The sequence below is a fragment of the Lutra lutra genome, chromosome 3, assembly GCF_902655055.1.
Source record: "Lutra lutra chromosome 3, mLutLut1.2, whole genome shotgun sequence".
In the NCBI taxonomy this organism is placed as follows: Eukaryota; Metazoa; Chordata; class Mammalia; order Carnivora; family Mustelidae; genus Lutra; species Lutra lutra.
Window position 1 is genome coordinate 47,942,295 of NC_062280.1, and position 24,987 is coordinate 47,967,281.

Consider the following 24,987-nt stretch of genomic DNA (forward strand, 5'->3'; position numbering starts at 1 on the left):
CTGCAGGCGGGAAGGGGAGGGGTACACAGCCTGGAGGAAACTCACACTCCACACTAGGGTGGGCAGGCGCAGCAGGTGATGGGATCAGAGTCTGGGAAGGAAGCTGGGACAGGTGGGGGAGGGGGCAGGGGTCCCAGGGACTGCTGGGGTGCTGTACTCCCAAAGGGAGCTTCCAACCACTTGTCAGCACACTTTTTCCCAAACACATATTCTTCCTGTCACACAGTGTCCCTGTCATACTGTCCCTTTCACACACACCATCCCCCCAAGATATACTGTCCCCACTGCCTATTGTTCAAACCACACGCTGTCCCCATCATACTCACCGTCCTCATCACACGCAGTGTCCCTGTCACACAGTGTCCCCATCATACTGTCCCCATCACACACACCATCCCCCCAAGACATACTGTCCCCACTGCATACTGTTCAAACCACATGCATCCCTGTCATACTCACTGTCCCCATCACATACAGTGCCCCTGTCACACAGTGTCCCTGTCACACTGTCCCTGTCACATACTGTCTCCTTCCCTCACCATCTTTTCTTAGGGATAGGACAGGCTCCCTGGCTGGAGGGAAGGGCAAGATCAGGGTCCTTTGTGTCCCTCCCTGTGTTCCCCACAGGCTGGCCCTCTCCTCCCTGCCCTGTGTTGTGGTTTCACCCCTTTGGGTTTGGGGGGTCCCAGCTGAGGTTACAGCCGGGGTTGCCCGTCCCTGTCTCCACTTATAAGCAGGCACCAGGGACAACCCAGGAGCCCCGTTCAAGGGATAGTTGATGAAGAAAGATGTGTGTGGTCACTGAGGTAACTAGGTTCCCTCGCAGTCTCGGAAACAGCCGAGAGCCGGCCCCTCACACGTGGCTCAGGTTCTCTCGGTAACATGTTGCACAACCGGCAGTGGTGTCACAACCAGGATGCCAACACGGGGACCGTGCCCTGAGCACAGTCAGTTCCCGTGCGTGGTTCTCGTGTGCATGTCTTGTGGCCCTGGGACCACCCTGCACCCCCGCACACAGGAGTCACCTCACCCTCAAGCCTGTCCCTCCTTCCAGTCACCACCGGCTTTCACATCTGTTCCATGTCAGCCTGGAGGTGATCCAGCATGTGGCCTGTGGGGTGGGTGTCCTATGGCACGATCTGTCCATGTCCCTGCGCGGCTGGTGGGCTCCTTCTTGTGTCTGCCCAGAGCTCTGTGGTGGGCTAAGCACCGGCGGGCTGGTCCCGGCTGAGGCCTGTGCTGGGGCCAATCGGTGCAGGGAGTCTGGGAGCTGCAGCCTCTGTCCCGAGAGGGCCTCTTGTCCCACGTGCTCGCCGCCACACGCCCGTTGTCCTGTGGTCCCGCCTGGGCCGTGTGTGCTCCTTGGGGAAGCTCCCCTGCCCACCCCCGCTCCCCGCCCCCCCCCATTTGCTTCCCGCTGGACCAACACATGGCCTTGAGGGTGGGGGTTGTTGGCAAGGTGGGTGCTGCCATCTCCCCTGAAGCAGGAGGGTCTGGTTGTTGGGGGCGGGAGAAGCTTCCTGCCCGGGGCCCTCCCACCCTCCCCGTCAGAGAAGAGGAGTCTAGTTTCCAAGGTGCCAGCCCAGCTGTGACGCCAGGCAGGGGTGTGCGGGCGGCGGGCGGGCGGCGGCGGGCGGAACCTGAGCCAGAACAATGGAAAGTGGGGGAGATGGGGATCTCCCCGCGCTTTCCCGAGGCAGCAGCCTGGTCACAGGGAAGTTTCCATTTATGGTAAAACACAGGAAGCAGAAGGATCATCCTGAAAATGCTTCTGAGCGGCTGGGCGGTGATGTCACCCGGGCCTGGACGGAGCTGTGGCCCCGGGAGGCAGCGGCGGGTTCGCAGTATTTCTGAGGTCGGAACAGGAAATGGTTAATAGTGTTTGCAAATAAAAACTTTTTGTTCTATCCTGTTTTTGAAGCATTTCCCAGAAGTTAAAAAAGAGCACCCAAGTTATTTGCCCAATTTAAGAACCCAATTTTTAAAAATGTGAACAAAACATGACACCATTTATCATAGACAAGAACTGAGATGGTTGGAGTGTCTGTTTGCTAAGGTGACAAGTTACAGATTTCCTGCTCCCCTTTATTTGTCAACTTTCGAGAACGCTGCTTTTTAACGTGAACTTACTTGCAGCTTAAATTTCCACGTGTGGGGGCGCCTGGGTGGCTCAGTGGGTTAAGCCCCTGCCTTCGACTCAGGTCATGATCCCAGGTCCTGGGTTCGAGCCCCGCATCGGGCTTTCTGCTCAGCGGGGAGCCTGCTTCCTCCTCTCTGTCTGCCTCTCTGTTTACTTGTGATTTCTCTCTGTCAAATAAATAAAAAATCTTTAAAAAAAAAAAAAATTTCCACGTGTGTTTGTGTGTATATGTGGCTGCATTTTGTGTGGGGTGTGTGCGCATGGGTACGTGTGTGTGTTCGTGTGTCTGCGCTCACACGTGTGTGTGAGATGTGTGCTGCGTGTGTCCACTGCGTGACCACCGCTCGGACTCCCAGCTTGCTGGTCCCCCAACTGGCACAGGGGCAGCCCCCTGCAGGCCGTGACGCCAGGCACTTGCCAGCTACCTGCCCTCTGGGACCTCCGCTCTGCTCCGGTGGATGTGGGTGAGGAGGGACCCTGCCCTGCCCCACACCTACCTGCTGATTTCAGTGGAGCCGTGAAATCTGGCTGCGCATCTGTGTGGAAAACTGAACTGTCAGACCAACCTGTTCTTGCCGGTTATGGTTTATCCTTCACAAAAGTGATGTGTGGCTGGTCAGTTAGGCGACGAACTTGCTTACAGCAAAGATGTCTGCGGCCAAAGTGCCAGCCACCCGGGCCCCCCCCCCCCCTCATTGGCCCTGAGGTCCCTGGTCCATCCCTTTGTGGCCCAGGGTCCGTCTCTGTGGCTCTCGTGGGTCCCCACCAGGGCTTGGTAGATGTGACTGGCTCCCGGCAGGGCAGCAGTCAGTGGACACCAGGGCAAGGAACTTTGGGGAGTGGGGGGTGGGTGAGAAGGGCTTGTGGGAGCAGAACGCTGGACGCTGGACGTGGGGCTGCAAGGGACAGACGCTGCCATCCCAGCCGCTGAATCCATGGCCCCCACCTGTAGCCCGGAGACATGCACCTTGTCTGCTTGCAGGGGACTGGGCCTGGGATCTGCCCAAGTGGCCTGTGTCCCTGGAGCCGAGGTTTGGGGGAAGGTAGGGGTGAGCCCAGCACGATAATTTCCACCTGATTTTCTTTCCTTGCCTGTCTGTCTCTCTCAACTTCTCTCCTTCCAGACACACAAGGTGGGGTCCAATCAGCTAGGTGGCCTAGAGCTGGACCCTGCGACACCCTCCTCTCCCAGCCTGGCTTCCAGCTCTGACTCATTGGCTATGCTGTCCTGTCCCAAAGCTGGCATTACTCTGGTCCAGCATGGCATGGAGGGGTTTTGGGGGGACCTGCCCAGGCCACGCCCAGGCCAAGAGGGGGACAGAGGCTCTGAACATTGTCACCTGCAGGAGACTGTCCTCATGGCTCGTCAGGGCTGCCAGAAGATCTGCTTTCAAATGCTCCACCTAGAGGTCCCCCAGTGGTGAGGGCTGAGCCCTGCCTTCTAACCATCTTCTCCAAAAACTGAACTCAAGAAGCTAAGTGCCAGGCAGGGGAGTGTGAGCCAAAAGGAGTGTCCACAGAATGGGCGGGGGGGGGGGGGGACCAAGAAAGTGCTATCTCCATCAGGTGGGGCGGCAGCAAGGGCAGTTGATCTTGGCACCACTCTCCATCCCTAGCCCGGCCCATTCTGGAGTCATCGATGCATCGGGAGGCTGGTCGCAGAGTGGTGGGCAGATGGCAGAGGGCACAGCGGGGCGGAAGGGGTGCTAGCCAGTCTCATTCCTAGAGTCCAGGCTTGGAGGGACCTGTGTCCATGCAGGTGGACCCCACACAGCAGGCCAGCTTCAGGGTCACGCACAGCCCTCAGGTGTTGGCTGAACACTGTGCCGTATTCTGCCTTGTCCATCCCCCTCTGGTGAAGAAGCCAACCGACTTGTTAGCTGGCGTGTGAGTAGCTTTTGCAGAGAGTTTGGTTTGTGGGTTTGGGAGGGGGGCAGATAAATGGGCATATGGGAAGAGGCACATGGAGGCTGGCTTCCCTGGAGTCTATCCCCTATGCCTTTTGAGCGATCTTCTGGGAAAGGTATAAGGAAGTTCCTGAACCAAAAAGCTTATTTTTGGATGGTGGTCAGTCCTGATACCAAGACTTCCCTAAACTCAGAGGCAGGTTGTGGTTTCTGGAGCAGAGAAGGCTGTGGGGTGGGCCGTGCAGATGGGGCTGTAGCACGGGGTGGAACACGGGCTGGAGCACAGGCTCCCACACCCAGCAGGCTGTGGACTTACTCAGGGTGTGGGGTCCAGAGAGGCCAGGTGGAGAGGAAAAGCCCTGTGGGGACCTCTGCAGACCATGCTCCAGCTGTCTCCTGGAACCACTGCTGGCCATGTGACCAGGTCCACACGCTTGTTCACCTACACACAATGGCCCTAGACCAGCCAGAAAACCCGGAGCACAAGGTCTTACTTACCATGAGAGCAGGATCTGGGCGTTTACCTCTCTCTTGAACAACAAATCTGGAAGTAGGTGATCCTGAAGTAGTACAGGGATTCTAGCTGTCATCAAGGTTCCAAAGTCTTGACTTTCTGCTTCCTCCGCAAGTGGCTTCTAACTGCAAGTTCACCTCATGGTCCAAGGGGGCTGCAGGAGTGCCAGACATCATGTCTGCATCAATGAACAGACATGGGGGAGAGTGCAGGGGCGGGGGTTTTCCCAGCCAGCTGGTCCTGCAGGATGGAGCCTTCCCAGGAGCACATCCCAATCATTTCCTCTCCTACCCCGTGATCTCACTTTGCTGCAAGGCAGACAGATGGCGCATAGCTGAGACAGCCAAGAAGTTTCGGAAATGCAAAATGTGAAAGGGATATCTACTGACTTGCCAGGATCAGCTGCAGACGGGACAAAGATGAGCAGAGAATTCGTCAGCCGTTGAGAGAGGAGAAGAATCGCTCTGCACGCAGGTCAGAGAGGCTGTCATGGAGGCACAGAGGGTGAGTGAGGGGTTTAGGGAGCCACAGGGGTGAGGCGTTTGCTCTACTCTTGGGAGGTGTGGGCTCACGTCCCACTCTGGAGCTTCTGGGGCCACCAAAAAAGCAGCAGGACTGGGTGCAGCATTCGCAGCCATAGAGAGGTGGGAATGGAAAGATGAAACTGTGACCCCAGCAGGAAGCATGGGAACAGGGACGGGTTCCGGGGGGCAGGCGGAAAGACCCAGGGAGCCCAGGTCCTGGGAGGGGTGGAAGCCTGAGGCCTGAGGACGGTTTTCCAGCGGGTGCCACAAGCCTCATGTGGGGCACACGGCAGCCTGGCTGCGTGCACAAGACAGGGGTGGTCGCTGTGATGCTTCTGTGAGCCAGGGGAGGGCGGGGACCCAGACCCCCGCACACAAAATATGTCCTGCACGATTCCATTTACATAAAGCCCAAGGTGGTGAAGGGGAATGTCTCCAGTCGTGGAGCTGGAAGGGGTCCTGGCCAGGCTGGAGGGGCCTCTGCAGGGGAGGAGCCTACGGAGTAGGTGGGGGGCTACCCTTCAGGTGCACGAGTCTTTACAAAACCGTGACGCTCTGCATTATGTTTTAGCCATTGTTTATGCAAACGTTCTATGTTTCTAGCCAATATAAAGTTTGAAAAGAAAAACCCATAGGAGAATTTGCAAGGATACACACTCAGTGCATGTCCTCCAGGCCTCGTTTCCGATGGCGATGGAGCACCGAGCAGTCAGGGACCGAGGCGGCTGGATAGACGGTGACATTTGCACGCGGATGAGTGGGCAGCACTGTCCATGACAGGTCGTGGGGTGAAGATGCCAGGGCGCACCAGCACACGTTCAGTGTGATTTCTTGCTTGAGGAGAAGACCTACCAGTGTGCGTGTGTGTATGTGCCTGGGCCACGTATAGACATCAGCCCACCGTGACGATTTTGTGCCGATTTATTTTCTATTGTATGTTTTCCTTTGGATGTATCTGTTTGTTTCTCATTTTTCCTAAAATGAAAATATATTGCTTGCGTAATAAAAAATATTCAAGGGGATAAGAAGGAAAGGCCTGTTTCTCCTGTCTTGGAGACGAACCCGGTTGCCATGGAGACTGGACGGTTGTCAAGGCCGCGATTGGCTGGCGAGGGTGCGGGATGCAGGATCCCGGGCTTCCTGGGAGCTGAGGCTGGCGCAGCTGTCAGACCGCACTGCGGAGCCCAGTGCCAGCATGGACGGGGTGGACGTGTGGGCCAGCACCCTGGCCCAGCTGATGGCCAAGAGGAAACCCCAGGACACCTGGGAGCTGGTCCCTGAGGAGAACCTGGCATCCGGGCATGTGGAGGGCGGTGGTTTCCAGTACCGGCTGAGGGGGCTTTCCAGGTGCGTGGCAGTGGGCAGGGGCCTTGATGGGTCACTGGGAGGGGAGGGGCTGAAGCTGCTTAACCCCCAGCTCGGTCGGCCTTGAGTCTGGAGGCTGGGCTGCCGCCGACCGGCCCTCATGGTCCAGGAGGGATCATACACCCAGCCGGCTCTTGGCCCCCAGCAGGTAGGTGGGCCGGAGGAAGTGGGGGGCTGGGAGCCACCTCTGTTCAGTCCCTCAGTGCTAGCCACCCCAGTGCAGAAGCGGGGGCGGGGCATATGCCGGGGTGTGACTTGGCCACCCTGGCGTGAGAGCCTTGTTTGCTTGAGGCAGCATCTTCTGGTTTCCATGGCAGCAGAGCCAGCCAGAGCCGGGTAGGGGCAGGTGTCTGTGCTCACGCCCAGCCTGCAGAGGGGCCTGAGGAGGGGGTGCTGAGTCGTGCCCAAACAGGCACAGGCCCAGAGAGGGGGAGCAGTGTCTGGACTGGGCTGCGGGCCAGGCAGGGGCCTGGCTGGGAACCCCAGTGTTGTGGGGGGTCCCTGGGTGAGCCCTGTTCCTCACTGTCATGGTGACAACAGTGGGGACAGGCCAGGTCTACAGGGACCCCACCTAGCCAGGCATCCCTGGCCTTCCAGAGGCCGGCAGGGAGGGGGGCCAGTGGGGGATGAGGCCTCATGGACAGGTCACTGTGGGGACTCTGGGCAGCCACATTTTGACACAGATGCCACAGCTCCTGGTGTCTGAAATCCCTGGGGCGAGGTGTCTAGTGGGAGGCTGGGTTCCCCAGGTATTAGGAGAATCAGCAGCCCCCTGCCCCCTGCCCCTGCCCTGTGTCTGAGAAGCACCTGTTCCCACAGCCAAGCCGGAGCTGCCTTCAGTGGTAGAGGAGGGTCACAAACACCGTTCCCTTGCCTTTCAGCTTTCCTACAGATAGAAAGACCAGGGAGCGGGTTGGGTGGGGCACAAGGGACCGTGCCACGTTCTGCAACACGGTAGCCGCTGGCCACAGGTGGCCTTCGGTTACACTGAAATGAAGCTGAAAGTTCAGCTCCCCAGGGAGCTCGCCGAGTCCAGCCCCACCTATGGCTGTGGGCTGCAGGCTGGGCGCGCACAGATGGAGTCTGTCCTCACTGTCACAGAAAGTTCCATGGGATGGCACTGCCTGCGAGATGCTGGGCGGGCTTCCAGTGTGCATGTGGTTGCTCGTCCGTGACCTAAGGGTCTTGGAGAAGGGGCCCACCTCCTGGCCCTGGGGCACATGGCCCCAGAGGCTCCAGACTGGTACCTTCTTCAGCCCCAGGGTGCATGGCAGTCTTGCTCGCAGGTTTGGAGCCAGAGCAGACCTGTCCAAGGGGCTCGCTTACCATCGTCCTGGGAGCCCCCAGCCCTCCTGGCTCTCCCCCACCTTCCATGCCCTGAGATTCCCCCGCCCATGCTAGCTCACCTTTTCTCCGTGGGGATAGGGCTCTTCCTGCCAGGGCCTCCCCTCATTTCTCTGCTCAGCATGGAGACACCTTCTGCCCCCCTCACAGGACCCATAGGACTGTCTTTGGCTCTTGACATGTCCTCAGGGCAGTGAAGCCTGAGCCACAACACAAAAGGGCAGCAGGTGGCAGCAGCAGGGGAGTGACCTCCCACAGGGGTCAGGCCAGTCTTTGCCATCCAGTGGGCTTTTGGTACGAAACTCATAGAAAGGGGTTTGCTTTTCAGCTTTCCTGATGATGTGCTACAGGCGAGGGTTGTGCACCTGTGGGAGGGGTCTCGGGTGAAGGAGCTCCTGCTGGGCCAGCCCCCAACCTGGCCAGGGGCAAGGGCCGTTCCTGCCAGTCTGCTCATGGCTGTCTCTGTCCTCCCCACCCCCAGGCTCCAGTGTGGCCACTGCCAGTGGGGCTGGTCCTCAGCCCACGTGCACATCCTCTTCCAGGCATGCTTGGACGAGGACAGCCGCCTGGGGCTGGTGAAGATGCGCATCTGGGGCCAGCGGTGCCGGCTCTGCCCGCCGGGCACTGGGGGTGATTGCCAGGTGAGCCTTCTGAACGTGCGGCTCTTTCTCAACAAGCTGGTCCCGGTCATCCTGCAGAAGTGCTATGGGGAGAGCCTCAGCTCTGACCAGTGCCCCGAGATCTGCTTCGGGGAGCGCTGTGAGGCCTGCGATCTGGGCGTCTGCTTCTTCCAGAAGCCCCCAGATCCAGCCTGGGGGCCTGAGGTCAGGAGCACCCCCACCATCAAGGGCAGGTACACCTTGTACGGAGAGGATGGCGTGGCCACCCCCGCTGCCGGCAAGCAGCTGCTCACCCTCGGCAGTGGGCCCGTGGTCGACCGTGCCAGGGGCTACACCCCCAACTCCATTACCATCCCGCTGTCGGTGTCCGACTTCATCAGGAACCCGATTTCTGAGAGCAGCAACTTCTTCAGCCAAGATGATGACATCGTCACCGTCCCCTTCTCCCTCGTGCATGTGCATAGGGACCAGGGGCACGTCGGCCCCAGCTCGGGCTACCCTCCAGCGGCCGACCCCCACGCACCACTTATCATCGCCAAGGGCTCCATCTACTTGCCAACCAGGTCCACGGCCACGCCCAAGCGCAGAGGCCTCCTGGTAAACATCAAATGCCCCATCTTCCATGGCAGAGGCCTCCTTATCAGCAGCATCAAGCCCTTCCAGCTGAAAGGCTTCATCTTCAAAGGCCGGGGCTCCATCTCCAGCCCCACCGACCCTGAGAAGGGCCTGGGCTCAGTCCCCAGTGCTGCTGGAAACGACCCCCCACCGGTGTCCTATATCATTGGCCTCACGGATGATGGGGAGGGCTCCGTCACCTTCCCCTCGTCTTTGGCAGACCTCATCAGAGACAACTCCATCCCCGGCGTTGACGGCTGCGTCACCTTCCCCTTCATCTTTACGGATGAAGACAAAGGCAAGAATGCTCCTGCCAATACCCCACAAGGCAAGGAGGAGGGTGGTGGTAACGGCCCTGTCCCTGCCGGCCAGGATCCTCTCCCAGGCACCCATGCCCGTAGACCTGTCACCATCAGCGAGGGCTCCATCAGCATCCCCTTCTCCGTCTTCAACCTCATAAGACACAAGGGCCCTGGCTCCATCGCCAGTGGCCGCCGGAGCAGTGGCCTGGCCATGCATGGCTATGACAAGAAGATGATGCAGCCGAGGGCCAGGCTCAGCGGGTCTGGCTCCGATCCCGGCTGGGAGGAGGACTTCTGCTGGGATGACGACTGCTGCGCGCCGCGTTTCGACCCCTATGAAGAAGTGTGGATCTGGGTGTCCATGACTGTCTGTGTCCTCTGGATCATGTACCTGTACAAGTTCAGCCCCTGATGGCCACCGCAAGCCTGACGCTGCCTGCCAGTGTCTCCCCGTGCCCCTCAGCCGCAGAGCAGCGGGACCCTCTGCCCCTGCCCGCAACCCCAGGGCCCCCAACCCACCCCTGCCCGCCCTCCCCGAGCTGAGCCTGGACCCACAGCCTTCTCCTGCACCCCTGCTTCTGTGTGTGTAGTCTCCTGATGGGAGTTGTGGCTTCATGGACGTCCACACCGTGATTATCTGCCAAGCTGCCCACCTGGGGTCCAGGCGTGTGTCTGTGTGAGTGTTATGGTCCAATAAAATAAAAGTTAAAAGGAGAAAAACAACAGTGTGCCTGTGCTGCGAGGAAGCTGGCCCCCAGGAGAAGGTTTTTAGGTGGGAGGGTGTGCTGTGCACATCACTGTCCCCCGTCGGCCCCTGTGGGGAGTGGGTCACATGCACTTCTTCCCCTGACAGCTTCTGGATTTCTGGCCAGGGGTGACGGGACAGGACATCCAGGCCAGCCTCCCCTTCAGCAGCGTTCCTGTGTGCATCCATGGGATTTTCCTGGGTGCTCCCTGGGGAATGATTAAAGCCCCCCTTGAGCCTGGGTTGGTGACCCCCCAGCATGCATCTTTCCCGAAGCTGTTCCCCCTGAACCGTGGCCAAGAAGACATATCCCACCCAGAGGGCAGGGGCCGAGACACAGCCCTGCCAGTCCCCAGGATCCTGGACCCCTCCAGCACTGGTGTGGTTTGAGAAGGGCTGTCTGTGCCAGAAGTCAGAGCCCTCCTGTCCGTCAGTCACACTCTGGATTTCTACCTTCAAAGGCCAGACAGCCCACTTCCACAGGGTGGGAGTTGGGCTGCATGGCTCCCAGCAAGGTGGGTCAGTGGGCATGACCCTGTCAGGTCACCACACCCTCTTCCTTTAGGCCTGACCTGGCCCCCCAGCACCTCAGGTAGGTGGGGCCGGGTCTGGAGGGACCCCAGGGTCAGACAAGAGGGTCTGGGGAAGCCTTGCTTTGTGGGGAGGGGTGAGTGTACGGAGACCTCTGTCCAGGGCTCTCTGTCCAGCTGCCCTGAGCCTGACCTGGATCCTGCAGGACCCTGCTGGGGGAGGCAGGGAAGACCTAAATCCAGACTCTCCATGTCCCTGTCTACACTGGGTGAGACCCTCACTGTAAGGCCAGGACCCACCACCTACCTTCAGGGTCCTGTCTACACCAAGTGAGAACCCTCTGTCCTCGAGCAGGTAGCATCTTCCCACCATGGGTGTCCTGTCCACACTGGGGGTGAAGACCGAATTGGGTGGCTAGGTAGAGGTGTGTCTGATTAGGAAGGTCCCACGTGGCCTGGCTTTGTCTGGTCCCCACACAGCGGTCCCTGCGCAGATCACTGGCTTTCCCTGGAAATGGCTGTTTGGGGGGGAACTGTGGCCACCGTGGGCACTGCAGCTGGGCTTTCTCCTGAGACAATCTGTCCGCAGTCACAGGGGTCCCAGGACAGGACAGACCCCACCCATCCTGGGGAGCACCCCTTTGGGCCTGCAGGTGGAGACCTTCCTGACCCTCGCCCAGAACCTGAGAGGGGCTCCTCAGAGGACCTGCCCCTCCCCTCAGAGGGCCCCCTCTGGCTCACTTTCTGCAGATCAGGGACCCTGCCCACCAGGGCCGCCCTGGGGAGGGGGCTAATATCTGTCTCCCGCCTGGTGTCTTTTGTTTGAAGGACCCAAGCCTGTCAGCTCTGGTAGGAGTAAGGACGTGTGGGTCGGCCTGGTCTCTCCGCCCTGCTGGCTGCATTGGGCCCTTCCTACCTCCAACCCCTTCTCCAGCTCCCAGACCCTTCCTTCAGCCCCCGCCCCTCCCCCTTCCTTCAGCCCCCTCTCCCTCCTCCAGCCCCCTCTCCCTCCTCCAGCCCCCTCTCCCTCCTCCAGCCCTTGGTCCCCGGCTGCCCCTAACCCCTCCTCCAGCCACAGCCCCCATCCTCTCCTCCAGCCCCGTCCCCTCCTCCAGACACCCCCCCCCCCCCCCCGCCCCGTCCCTTCCCCTGTCCCTCCCCTCCTTCCTCCAGCCCCAGCCCCCTCCGCCAGACCCTGGGCTCCTGCGCCGGTCCTGGCCCCGTGCGCTGTCCTGCGGCGCCCCCGTGTGGTCGCTGGCTGGCAGCGCAGCCCAGAAATGGGGGATCTATTGCAGCTGTCTTAACTGTTTCAGTTTCCTCAGTTTTGTTAAAATCCAGCAAACTCCATTCGCCATCAGCATCATTAACATTAGTCTTTATGAGTAGTTAAATTTCATTAAGTCATTAAGAATTAATTCATGAAGAATTAAGTTTCATCAGGGCGCCTGGGTGACTCGGTTGATTAAGCGGATTTCTGACTCTTGCTTTCAGCTCAGGTGGTGATCTCTGGTCATGGGATCCTGGAATTGTGGGATCGTGGGATTGTGGGATCGTGGGATCGTGGGATCGTGGGATAGAGCCCTGCGTTGGCTCCCTGTTCACTGGGGCGTCTGCTTGGGATTCTCCCTCTTCCTCTGCCCCTCCCTGCACTCATATGCCTGCGCACACTCTCTATCAAGTAAATAAAATCTTTTAAAAGAAAATTAAGTTTCATTAATAAAACCAAGAGCAAATGCAGTAGACGCACTTGTTGGGTGGCAGACCGATATGTAAACAGATCAGGTATTTTGAGTGCCACGTCTACCTTCATAATCACGGGAGACCTCAGGCTTACAGACATCAGTTAAAATGCCAAGGGCAAGCCTGGGACTCAAATCTAGGACAGCCTACACCTGAGCCCACACCTGAGCCCACACCTGAGCCCACACCTGGACCCACACCTGAACCCACACCTGAGCCCACACCTGAGCCCACACCTGAGCTCATATCTGAGCCCACACTTGAGTCTACACCTGAACCCACTCTGAAGCCCACACCTGAGCCCACACCTGGACCCACACCTGAACCCACACCTGAGCCCACACCTGAGTCCACACCTGAGCTCATATCTGAGCCCACACTTGAGTCTACACCTGAACCCACTCTGAAGCCCTCACCTGAGTCCACACCTGAACCCACATCTGAGTCCACACCTGGACCCACACCTAAGTCCACACCTGAGCCCACACCTAAGTCCACACCTGAGCCCACACCTGAGTCCACACCTGAACCTACTCTGGAGCCTCACCTGAGTCCACACCTGAACCCACACCAGAGCCCACACCTGAGCCCACACTGGAGCCCTCACCTGAACCTGTACTTGAGTCTGCACCTGATTCCACACCTGTCTCTAGTACAGCCTGAATGATCAGGTTGGGCCTAATTCAGTATGATGTAGCAGTAACTATTTTTGGGAACTCAGTTGGTAATGGAGACACAGAATGTATACAACGTTTTATTTTTATTTATTTATTTTTTTTGTATACAACATTTTATTTATTTTTTTATTTTATTTTTTTTAAGAAATTAGTGTTTTGTTTTTTTTTTTTAAAGATTTTATTTATTTGTCAGAGAGAGAGGAGAGCGAGCGAGCACAGGCAGACAGAATGGCAGGCAGAGGCAGAGGGAGAAGCAGGCTCCCCGCCAAGCAGGAGCCCGATGTGGGACTCGATCCCAGGACGCTGGGATCATGACCTGAGCCGAAGGCAGCTGCTTAACCAACTGAGCCACCCAGGCGTCCCTGTATACAACATTTTAAAGAGAACCAAAGGCAATCACATTTTAAGTGGAATTATTGTTAGTTCAGCCAAAGTTGGGGCCTCAAAGTGTGAACAGTTTCCTGATTTTTGCTAAATGTTCTAGTGAGGGAATGAATCACACTTCCTGCATCCTGGGCAGTGGGCACAGTGATATGAACTTCTCAAGCTGGGAGGAAGAAGCAAGAGCCTGTGTGTTGAGGGAGGACTTCAAGGAGGTCACCTGCAGGGCAGGAGGAAGGGGGCTCCACCAAACAGACCCGGATTAGCTGGGGACCCAGAACAGTCATGTCCTACGCCTGGACACAGTGCTCAGAGCATGTCCCATCACGTGGCTGGATCCTGCAGGTCCCACACGCCCTCGCCCTCGCCGGCAGCAGGCAGCTGGGACCCCACTCAGCACACAGCAACAGCTGGGTTCCTGATTTTGAGCCGCCGCACCTGAAATGCTCTTCTTTTATGTTTTCTCTGAGTTGAAAAGGTCAGAGGACAATTTGTTGACTTAGATTAGAAAACACATCTACCGTATGGTCCAGCTGTTCTCATCAGCAAGTGTAGGCTGACATTGCTTCCCAGCAAATTCTAGAATTCTATCATTGTAATCCCAAAAGGGCTGGGTGAGTTTGGGGGCAGGCAGATCAAGCCCTTCCCTGGCCAGGGTGGGGCAAGGCCCCAAGCACTCAAGACAGGGTGGGCTTGCCTCCAGGCAGAGCTCCTGGGGTGCTCACAGGAAACACACACTTAGTACTGCTCCTGGTCTGAACTGTTGCCCCTATTTTTATTAGGAGAGTCACATGAAGAGTTCAAACCCCGGGAAGTGGAGGGTTCGGGAGCTGTGTCTGCCCTCTGCTTCTGGATGTCACTGGGGTGTTTGCTGTGTATCTGCCTAGAGTTTCTACTTTACACCTTCCTGCAGCACTATTATCCTCAGATCATGACAAAAAGGGACTTTGTGTGTCCTTTCAATGTCAGAGTAATTCTTCACTGAGCATGAGTCTGGAACAGCTGAGTCCCCTCCTGCACCGGCTCAGCCACCCTGCCACCTGAACCTGCCTGGATTTTTGACTTTTCCCGGTGATGACCCAGGGCCTGCAGGACTGGGCTTGGCTTCAGGGCAAGGACAGAAAGATGGCATCGTGCTTCTTTTAAATACAAGAAGAACATCATGAAAGTGACACACACTTATTATTGAAAAAGAGGAAAGCAGAGACACAGCCCTCTCCGCCGCACACCAAGACCGCTCATCCTCCCAATCCTGATCTTCCCAGCGGCTCGGGGGTGCAGGGAAGCGTGCGGTGGAGCACCAACCCCTTGATGTCCCGATACCCTCCTGAAGAGCCTGCCAGGAGCCCACTCAGAATGCTGAGACCGTTAGCCCAGACCAGAGGCCCTGGGGTAGCAGCAGTGGGGAAGGCCGTGAGTGATGCAGCCGGCGAGTGGGGCTTCATTCCTTCCTGATGTGTGGGGGAGTGGGTGCTGCCCTATGACAGGCTTCCCAAAGTTGGCCTTCCCCCTGCAAGGAATGGCTGGCTGGAGCTTGGCCATAAGATCCCGGCCAGACAGCAGGGCCCATTATGGAGCCCAGGCAGCCTGCTGTCCCCAACCAGGGTCCAGGTGGTCCGGCAACCCAGCCTGAGGCCACAGTCAGGTCTTCCCAAGAGGCCGAGGGCAGGACAGGCTGCGGGACTGGCGGCTGGAGCCAGGAGCCACCAGGACCAGCACAGGTGTGAGGGGCCGTGGCTGGGCCACATTTTCTCTGGGCCTTGGCTGTGTGGCCTCTTTGTGGACAAGGTCGCAGCTGGTCTGTGGGTATCAGAGGTGGGGATGGGTGACCACAGCTGTGCTGACTGCAGACCCTAAATCCGTGACTCAGCCTGAGGGCAGCAGGGTGGCATGTCCCTCACAGGGGCCGTGAACTGCTCTGTGAGGATCCCTGCTGAGCCCCTGATCTGTTAGGAGGGTGAAGCTGTGCCTCCTGGTGCCCCGTCTGGATGGAGGGAGAATGTTTCCCCCGAACCAGTGGCCACAGTCATGGGACAGGCCCTGGCTCTGTCTTTCCCCTTTAGTTCTGCTCATTTTTCTTTGTATATTTTGAGACTCTGTTATCAGGTTCATAAATAGTTGGGATTTTTATGTTTTCCTGAAAGATGGTCTTTTGGCCCTCTGTTCCTCTGGTGAGACCACTTAGCCTGACAGCATTCCACGGAAGCTTCCTTATGCTGGGTTCTGCAGGGCATATCTGTCTCTCCTTCAAACATTTAACCTGTGTCCTTATGTTTCTTTTTTAACTTTCTTCTTTTTTAAAAAAGATCCATTTGTTTTAGAGAGAGAGAGCTCAGTGGGGAGGGGTCTATGGGGAAGGGGGGAAGAATCTGAGGCAGACCCCATACCAGGGGCAGAGCTGGATGCCAGGCTCAACCCTACAACCCTGCTATTATCACCTGAGCCGAAATTAAGAGTTCGAGGGTCAATCATCAACCGACTGAGCCACCCAGGTGCCCATCTGTGTCTTCATGTTTTATATATCGTCAGGTTTGCTGTTCGTCTGACAGTCTCTGTCTTATATTTGTTTTCTCCCTTCGCATTGTATACAGTTACTGATATGGTTGTCTATGAACTCTAGGACCAAACTGTTCCCAGGGAAGGGGCCCTCAGCCTCAGGCAGGGGTGCTGCCCATGAAGGAGAGGGGGCAATGGGGGGTTGTCAGCCCCTGGTGAGGGGAAGGGGTGATGGGGGGTCAGCCCCCTGGTGAGATGGTCCATCAGTTGGGATCGGGGGAGCCCAGGGGATACTTTGCGCTGGGGTGTGGAGGGCTGTGGACAGAGGCCCTTTCGCTGGTCCTTGGTGGGAGGGGACAGTTCCAGCTTTACTTTGAATCCCTGGAGCCTCTAGAGTGAATGGCTGTGTTTCTGGGTTTAAAGGATGAGAAAGGCTCGAGGACAAACCAGTAGCTGGTGAGGAAGGAAGGGACCATCTGGCTTCTGGCCTGTCAGAGGCATGTGGGGACATGCAGACTGTGGCCACGCTCCCTCAGTCTGTCTCACATGCAGCGCTGCTTGGTTCCATTGCCTATAGTGAATCTGGCACAATTGGATGCAGGGTATGGGATGCTTTCCGAGGCTGTGGCCAGTGTGAGCAGCCCAGCAAGCCGGGCTCTTTAGAACGAGCTGCAGACCTGGTGGAACGGCTTCAGAGAGCAGGAAAGAGGGTGCCCGTCAGTACCCTGCAGGGTCAAGGCACCTCTCCCCTGTGCACTTGGCACCCAACGATTGTGTGCGGGAGCACTTGGTGGGAGCACTCAGAGTGGCCAGCACATGGTGGCCCAGGTGCAGAGCTGGGTGAGCTCAGGGCCCAGTCCCTGTGTCCAGGCAGCGCCATGGGACCCACAGCACCCCACCCCCTGCCCGTTCCTAACCTCTTCTTCACCCCATGTCTCCTGCCTGGGAGCCTGGCTTGGCTTTGTCCTGGGGCCACTTAGTGGTGGAGAGAGCACAGATGTGCCTGGTCCACATCCTGGCGTCAGAAGGCAGTGGGTAACTGGAGAGACATGGGCTCCAACCACCGACAGAAAGCAAGGAGGGCATGACTGTTGTAGAAGATTCCTCAGAGCCTGGCGGCATGGGCCGCTGTGTGAACACGCTCGTCTGCCCACCGCAGTCTAACTGGACAGCTCTGCTGATTAGTGTTCTGTGCCACAGCGTTCTGAGTACACCACTAGACAGAGTTACCCTCCAGCAGCTTGGGGCATTGCGGGTGCTAGGGAGTGACCTCTGCCCAGGAACTACTTGGGGCTATTAATGGCCACATCCCCCAGTGTGTTCATCAGTGGAATCTGAGTCATGAGTGATGTCGGACAGCCTGGGGGCCACCGGAGGAACATGTATTCATGGGCTGGTGTCGCAAGGGACATTTGCTGGGTTCTCTCCACGTGTTGATTTGGAGAACCAGACATCCATGCTTTGTGTAGGGTTGGACCTGTCTTTCTGCCCTCTGGAAATGCCCTACAAGGCGTCTGAATGCACCTTAGCTATTGGTCGATGTGTTTTCTCTGGGCAGTGTCTCATGATTGGCAAAGCTGTGCTTATCCCCCCTCTGCTTGCCAGCTTGATTGGGGAGTCACAACAAAACCCAAACCCAATAGATAGTTACATCCGGAGACATGACACTGGCTGGATCCCATCCCCCATGCCGGGTCCTAAGTCACTGAGGATGGGACGCAGTGGTGACAGCAGGTGCATGCAGTAGGAATGTGGCTGTCGGGACCGTGCTGGCTGCAGTCCGGGTCCCCATCAGTTGATGTGGCCCATGTCCTCGGGCAGCCTGGCCTCTGCTGTGTGCTTGGCCGTCCTGCCCCTCCAGGATGGTCACAGCCACCGTGGGGGCCCCAGAGGGACAGGACTGAGAGCAGTAAAGCCCTCGAACCTGGTGCTAAGGGCCTTCGTGGACCTCGGAATTACACACATTCCAACTGTGAAAATAAGGATGTGTAAGTTCCTGAGATGTTCTGGGTCATGAATGATGTGTTTAAGGGGATTTGGAAAAGCAAGAAGCTTTACACAATGTCGCATCGGATGGTATCCCAGAGTGGGGATTAACGTGCGTATTTTGATCAGAGGGAGGACAGACGTGTTTAAGTCACAGGCCGGAGAAGATGGGGGCACCGATTTGTCCCCCTCAGGCTCCAATTTCCTCCGGGGTTTGTCCCAGGTCAGCAACATCATGGAAAGCTTCTAATGTGGGCAAGACTTAATGATAGGAGTGAAATTTTGCAGGAAACACGTAATGCGGTTATCTTAGGTTTTATTGGGCATGTGCTGTGTGCTAGAAAAGCATAAACTGCCAGGAGAGCCCGCGAGCTTCTCAGCGGCTCTGGTCCCCGCGGTTGTTCTGCCCCGAGCCTCCGCACTGAGCCTCGGGTGCCTTTGGACCCCGGGCAGGGCAAGTCTGTAGGCCTCAGGCGGCGGCGGTGTCCTGCGTGGGGAAGGGCTCAGTGCCCAGCAGGGAAGGCCGGGTGGCCACCTCCGGGGGGCCCTGCAGCGCCTTGTTCCTCCCCTCCAGCATCCGAGCCCACTCGCCGCGGAGCCTGGGACAGCGATAATTTCAGCCTGTGAGTCACTGTTTTAGGGCCGGGTGGCAGCCAGGCCTCTGTCGGCACCTGAGCACATGTTCTAACACAGCCCAGCACCCCCCAGGCTGCCAGCGGCTATGACCTTGTGGGGTCCCAGAGAGCCCTGCAGCCAGTCTCCCAGAGCTTGGCCAGTCCCGTCCAGGGGGCCACATGGAGGACATCACTCGGGTCTCTAGCCTGAAGGGGAGAAGTGCTTTGCCCAGGAAGGAACTTCTGGAAACTTCTGAGGCCCGGAGAACTGAACTCCTTCACTGGCACCCCTGTTGGAGTGCTCCCCTTTCCCTGTGCTGCCCGCCTGCCTGGCGCCCCTGCCTGGGAAAGTGACCACAGCAGGATGCACAGGGGCGACCCGGGTGGGAATGGCCTGGCTATCCCCCCATGGGAAGGCCCCTTGCCCACTTCACCGAGCCCCTGGCTTCTGGGGGACTGTGGGATGCCGAGGGATGCTGTGAGGAGCTGCTACTGTCTGGGGGACTGGGCACAGTCCTTCTGGCTGTGGTCTGTGCCCTCATTAGCAGCCATATGTCCCTGCAGAATGTCACCCTCCACAATCTTTGAGCGGCCCAGACCCTTGGCGACTAACTCGGCCATCGCTGACCACACTCTCACCGTCTGCCCCAGAGCCCATCCCTGGGGCCTGTACTGTGGGCAAAAGACCCAGAAGTTTCCAGGGCCTGATGGCATGTGTAGGACAAGGATGAGGACGTGGATACCACAATGGGGAGCAGGGAGCCTTAGTGCAGGTCCCCTCTTCCTACGTTTGGGCTCTGTGCTGGGACCCCCACCCTGAGAGGTTAGGGGGATGGCACCATGGCTTCCCATACCGCACCTAATGGGGGAGATGTCCTGGATGACAGGGTGGGTGGCCCGCCCAGCAACCAGGACTCCGGCAAGGTCAGCACCAAGTCCGGTCCCATCGCGGCTGCCAGGTACCCTCTTTCCAACTGGGCTCCCGGATAGCAGCTGCTGGTGCTATTTGGGGATGAAAGCTGTGACCACTTTGGAATATCTGTCCATTCGAGCCCTTGTCTAGGTGCGAATTATGTGCTAATCTGCCCTCTTAGCTGTCCCTGAGACCAGGCACTCCTCAGTCTGCTCACGGTCACCCAGGAGACCCTCTTCAGCACCCACAGGCCCCTGGCCTCCGTCCCAGGGATGAAAGGGGGCTTTGGATCTGCTAATGTGTGGGAAGGAGTATGATGAACTTATCCTGCCCTCGGGGAGTGCCTGTCAGAAAACCAGCCTAACCAGACACAGATTCTCTGACAACTTCCCACAAGACCTTCAGGAGTGGGGGGATAGGGAAATGTGGAATGGGGTGAGCGATGGGGGTGGGGTGTGGGATAGGAGAATGGGGCTGGGATGGAGGGATAGGGTGAGGGATGGAGGGATGGGGTATGGGGTAGAAGGATGAGGTATAGGATGGAGGGATGGGGTACAGGATGGAAGGATGGGATGAGGGATGGAAGGAGGGCGTGAGGGATGGAGGGATGGGGTGTGGGATGGAGGGGTGAGATGGAGGGCAGGTGGTGCTGTGTGGGGATGGAGGGGTGGGGGTTGGGATGGGGATGGAGGGATGGAAGGGTGGGGTGGGGGATGGAGGGAGGTGGTGCTGGGTGGGGGTGGATGGGTGGGGTGCTGTCCTCTCGCACCTGCTGACCTGGTGGTGGTTGCAGGCCCTGTTGTTGTGGGTGCGGTTTTGCAGTTCCAGTCCCTCCTGCAGTGACACCATTGACCCCTCCCGCTGTGACAGCTGGCCTGGGGCCGGCACTGGTGGCCAGGTGGCTATGGCCTCAGTTGTGAGGAGGGGTGGCCCCTCGTGGGGGCTCCTGTTCGTGGAGCCCAAGCCTTGCTGCTCGGCGAGCTCACCTGTCCAGGGCACTCCTGCGGGTCCTCATGGCCTCGCTCTGAAGTTGTCTTGTGTGCAGCTCGATTCTTTCCTCCCAAAACGTCCTTATCACACCGGCGTCGAAGGCCACCCTTCCTGGGCGCTTCAGAGCGTGGCTGTCACTCATTCTCTGGAAAAGGGAGAGTTGGCAGGACTTAGCGTTTGTGCAGTGTGGTTGGACAGCGCAGGGAACCAGCGTGTTAACAACCGTGGCGCTGGCTCAGCCCCACACACCGGATGCCCTCCTCTGTTTCTGGGAGCACCCTGGGGCCAGGGTGTCGGGAAGGCAGGCTCAGGAGCACACGGCTGTGGGCAGCAGGCGCTCTGCCCCACTGCCTTCTGAATGGTTTCCTGCACGAGTGCAAGTAGCAGCTGATAGCAAACGCCGTTTGGGACCTTCGGGCTTCTCCAAACTTAAGAAAGGGTCTAGTTTTGTTTGTGGTTTTGGGAGGGTGGCCTCAGGGCTCTAGCCAGGGTGGGCATCGTCTGGAATGGCGGGAGACTGAGCAGGGCGCTGAGCCTGAGGCGGGCACAGAGGCCATGCAGAGGAAGGCTCTGAAACGGCCACGGCAGAATCCAGCTGTTGCACATCTGTTTCCCAGACAGGGCCCTGTCCACCTGTTTTTTGGCACGGTCTGGTGACAGTGGTGGTTGTCTGCTGGGCGCCAGGGAAGGCGGGAAGCGGGAGCAGCTTGGATAAGTGGGGCGAGTGGAGGCCGCCAGTGTCTTGGCAGTAGAGCCCCAGAATTGTGCTGCAGCCCCGTTGGTGAGTGACAGAGGTCTCAGCTCCCCTCCTGGGCCTTGAGGCCCCAAGAGAAGCCCCACAAGCCATTGCTGGTCATGCAGAGAAATAGCATTGAATAGTGTAGGTTAGAAGTAAGTACAGAGATCTTCCTTTTGGCAAAAACTAAGGAGTCCAGAGGGAGAGGGTGGCATGTAGTCTGGCCTGCAGCGAATCGGTAGTTAAACTTCTAGCTGCAGGCCGTGTGACACAAGGCCGAGCTTGGACGCCCGCAGCCCCCACATGGCATCCTCTCACCCCAAGGGTCTTCTGGAGGGTTCTGTCGCGGGACTTGCTAGGATCCTAGAGCCAGGACATTGCCCCATAGGCTCACTGTGCTCTCAGGGGTTCTCAGACACCCCTGTGGGGACCCCCCGCAATGAATCTGTCAGGGGGGTAACTTGTGGGCACGCCTGCCAGCAGCACTCAGGGCCCGCCTGCCTCTGGGGCTGGCCTGGCCCCAGGGTCACAGCACAGCCGATGCCACCCCAGAAGTCTGACTGCGAGAGCAGTGGCGTCTGCCACACCACGGGGCTCTCCGTTTCATCCTGTTTCACGCGTGTAAGACTCAACAGAGATGCCCGAGGGAGGGTCCGACCCAGCCAGGAATGTAGAGCTTTTCATGCCAAATTACTTCCCATCAGACGGCGCTGTACAAACACATGGATGGAGTCAGACAAAGGAGAAGAGGAAGCCCATCTTGTTGGGGATGAGAGGTGATGCTCACTCCTGCAAGGAAGGAGTGCTGGGAGAAGGAGGGCAGGGGAGATGCGAGGAGGGGCTGGGGACTCTGCGAGCAGACGCAAGCTTTGAAGGGAGGGCAGGGTCCCAGGAGAAGTGCAGGGGTCCCCAGGAGGCCAGCTTCTGGGTCTGTGTCTTCTGCTTCTTGCTCAGCCCTCGAAGTGCTCCAGTCTCTGAGAAAGGTGGCTGCGGAGCCGTGGCTGCGTAGCCGTGGCCGTGGAGCCGTGGCCCGTCTGTGCTGAGCTGACTGGTGGCCGACAAGCCCACCAGCACTGGTAGCCCGGCAGACTTAGTTTCGGGCTGCTGAGCATATGCACTGACTCTGGTCCAACCCTGTCACCAGCACTGCCCTGGGGTCACCTTCACTCAGCTTCCTGATGGTCACTAACCCTTGGTCTGAAATACTCCCGGCTGGGGAGTCGAATGGGCCAGAACACGCTAAAAAGTTCAATTCGACTATTGGAGAGAGAAGGGTCCGGGCAGGTTGCCTAATATGTCTGTTACGACGGATCCTCTTGGGCTCCGGCTCCCAGGTCCTCTGTGAGGGCACACGGAGCCAATGTGGCAGTTTCCTGCAAGGGGCTGCCATCAGCCATGTCCACCAGCGCAAAGTCAGTGTGCTGGTGGGTGAAGGAGTGAGCGTGTTGGCTGGTTGAGAGCTGGACACACGGCCTGAGACCGCGCCCAACCCCAGTGAGCTTCAGTGGCCCTCAGGGGTCTGGGTGGAAGTCCTCAGAGAAACCAGGGGCTGGCCTTGACTTCTTATGTGGCAAGTCAAGGCTTTGAGACTGAGACCTGGCTGCTCTCCTCTGGGTTCCCTGGAGGCTCGGCCTGCAAACCCTTCTGTGGTGGAGACGACCAGCCCACAGACAAAGGGAAAACCAGAAAGTGGTCAGAGGGCAGCACGCCAGCAGGGTCCAGAGCCAGACGCGAGAGCACTGTATGACCCACAGTGTCTGCACCTGGGGGGTCGCCCCAGAAATATGCCTGGAAAGTCTCCAGTTCTTGTGTGTGCCCCAGCTCCCCTCTGTTTTTCTCATTGATGGGGCCCCCAACCCTAAGCCCATCTCCCACAAGGTTAGTGTCATCTGGCAAATGGGATAGAGCTTACGTTTCAGGGGCTCCCCAGCCAAATCTCTGGGTGTCCTGAGGGCGTCTCTCCTGGGGTGGGCGTCCTCTCAGCGTCTCTCCGGAGCTCGCTCACTCTTATATGGCCTTCGTGACGTGGCACCTGGTGCCAGTCCAGTTGCCAGGAAGGACAAGTGGCCTCCCATCTGGCCGCAGGCCCTGGAGACATAATTTGGCTCCTGGAACACAGTTACTGGCAGACACGCAAGCCTCGGCCCTCAGTCCAGGACTGTGGAGTCCGCTGAGCTCGCTGCCTGCTGGCTGGTGTTATGGTGGCCAACAGCTTTCTTCTGCTGAGATGCTGCTCCTGGGGAGCCAAGTAGGTGGACAGGGGGCTGGAGCCTGAGCAGAGGGTGGCCCCTGGGCCTGACTGCTATACCTGAGCATGTGTCCTGGCTGAGCATCATGCTGGGTCCCAGGCCTATGCCTCTGGAAGGGAGGTCTTTGCAGCCAGTATACGGCAGGTCACTTTAGAACAACAACCGGACGTACCCAACATGGGACCAGGGGTGTTTTGGGTTGCTCTGCCTGGCACCGGCTGGTGGACGAGGGGTGGCCAGCCCGCCCACCAGCAACACCAAAGTGCCCATCTCCAACTCAAACAAACAGTGAGAGAGACCCTTTTCTTTTACAGGTCACAGGACAGCAAGGTGATGGCGGACCTGTGGCAAGAGCCGGGTGCCAGATGCGGGAGCAGAACTCCCTGCAGCCTCGAGGGGCTGGCCAGTGCGGGCTGTTGTCCTGGTTAAGCTGGGAGATAGTTGTGACTGGTCAGCCAGCCACACGAAGAAGTGTTTTGCTGGGAGAAAGGTCCTCTCCCCAAACGTTCTTGTGTGTCTGTGGGTCTGTGGTTGGCGGGTGCAGTGACGCAGCAGTCTGTGGAGCCGTGGGCTCTATGGCTGCTGTGTGTCCCCTGGGCAAGGATGTGATGTCTCCTCTCGCATCCAGAATTCCATCTCTGCCAACAGATGGTGTAGAAGACTAGGAAACAGTACCTGTGGCTCGGCAGAGCCTTCCCTTAAAACTGGGGAACCCATGGGCGCCTGGGTGGCTCAGTGGGTTAAAGCCTCTGCCTTCGGCTCAGGTCATGATCCCAGCGTCCTGGGATCGAGCCCCGCATAGGGCTCTCTGCTCTGCGGAGAGCCTGCTTCCTCCTCTCTCTGCCTGCCTCCCTGCCTGCTTGTAATCTCTCTCTCTGTCAAATAAATAAAGAAAATCTTAAAAAAAAAACAAAAACAAAACTGGGGAACCCAGCCTTGGTGTCTGTTACCGCTGCGTAGCCACCCCCGCGTGGAGAGAGGGTCCTGGGACCCTCACCAGCCTCCCGACTTCAGGGAGGCCCGCACAGCCCCCACAGTTGTGGCCCAGACTCCCTCTCTTCCCCAGGGCTCAGCAGCCATGCTCCATGGATGCCGGGGCAGGGCACCCATCCAGGGCACCCATCCTCAGGGTTCGGCAGCCTGCCTGTGACTCTGGTCTTTGGGGGCACATGGTCCAGAGGCTGTAGCTTCTCAGCTCCCAGCACTCAGCCTGCCAGCCTGGTGCCTGCCAGCCCTTCCTGGGCCAATCTGCAAATGCAGGAAAGTACATAAAACAAAGACTCTCGAGGAAAAGCTAGCATCCGTGGGACACCCATCTGGGAAGAAGTGGCGTGTGGTCAGGGCAGACTGCCAAGTGTGGGCCCCAGTGTGGGGTGTGGTGCCTGTCCATCCCTGGAGGGCTGTCCTCTTCTGGGTGCCGTTTTTGGATGAAGGCTGTGGTTCCTCAAAGGACCGACGTCCGGCATTTATGCTCAGGACGTCCTGACTCTGGGCAGGCATGTGGTCCTTTGTGGCCTTGCTATTTGAAACAGCCATCTGTCCCCCAGGGCCCACCCTGCTTTCCCACTGGAACACTGCTCTCGGGGGCAGGGGTTTGCT

General features: G+C 58.3%; 2 protein-coding genes across 4 annotated transcripts; one reads left to right on the top strand and one right to left on the bottom strand.

The window, feature by feature from the left end:
• Positions 1-4,558: 4,558 nt before the first annotated feature.
• RTP5 (receptor transporter protein 5 (putative)) lies at positions 4,559-10,054 on the top strand. 2 transcript variants are annotated; one of them, XM_047721672.1, is made up of 2 exons: positions 4,559-5,035; positions 8,276-10,054. In XM_047721672.1, the coding sequence occupies exon 2, from the start codon at positions 8,376-8,378 to the stop codon at positions 9,741-9,743; it is 1,368 nt and encodes a 455-aa protein (XP_047577628.1). In that variant the 5' UTR covers positions 4,559-5,035; positions 8,276-8,375; the 3' UTR covers positions 9,744-10,054. The 2 variants fall into 2 exon arrangements, with proteins under 2 accessions (XP_047577628.1, XP_047577627.1); XM_047721671.1 differs by lacking the exon at positions 4,559-5,035 and adding an exon at positions 6,195-6,432.
• Positions 10,055-18,250: 8,196 nt separating this feature from the next.
• Positions 18,251-23,144, bottom strand: FAM240C (family with sequence similarity 240 member C). 2 transcript variants are annotated; one of them, XM_047721934.1, is made up of 4 exons: positions 23,052-23,144; positions 22,330-22,512; positions 20,400-20,548; positions 18,251-18,485 (listed from the first exon to the last, which is right to left on the bottom strand). In XM_047721934.1, exons 3-4 carry the CDS (start codon positions 20,543-20,545, stop codon positions 18,356-18,358), a joined length of 276 nt encoding a protein of 91 aa, XP_047577890.1. In that variant the 5' UTR covers positions 20,546-20,548; positions 22,330-22,512; positions 23,052-23,144; the 3' UTR covers positions 18,251-18,355. The 2 variants fall into 2 exon arrangements, with proteins under 2 accessions (XP_047577890.1, XP_047577889.1); XM_047721933.1 differs by lacking the exon at positions 22,330-22,512.
• Between the last annotated feature and the right edge of the window lie 1,843 nt (positions 23,145-24,987).

Coding starts and splice junctions, on each gene's coding strand:
- RTP5 (XM_047721671.1), top strand. CDS start 6,281: ATGGACGGGGTGGACGTGTGGGCCAGCACCCTGGCCCAGCTGATGGCC. Junction 6,433..8,275: donor CGGCTGAGGGGGCTTTCCAG/GTGCGTGGCAGT, acceptor CCCCACCCCCAG/GCTCCAGTGTGGCCACTGCC.
- FAM240C (XM_047721933.1), bottom strand. CDS start 20,545: ATGAGTGACAGCCACGCTCTGAAGCGCCCAGGAAGGGTGGCCTTCGAC. Junction 18,486..20,399: donor CGCAGGAGTGCCCTGGACAG/GTGAGCTCGCCG, acceptor TCGCTGTCCCAG/GCTCCGCGGCGAGTGGGCTC.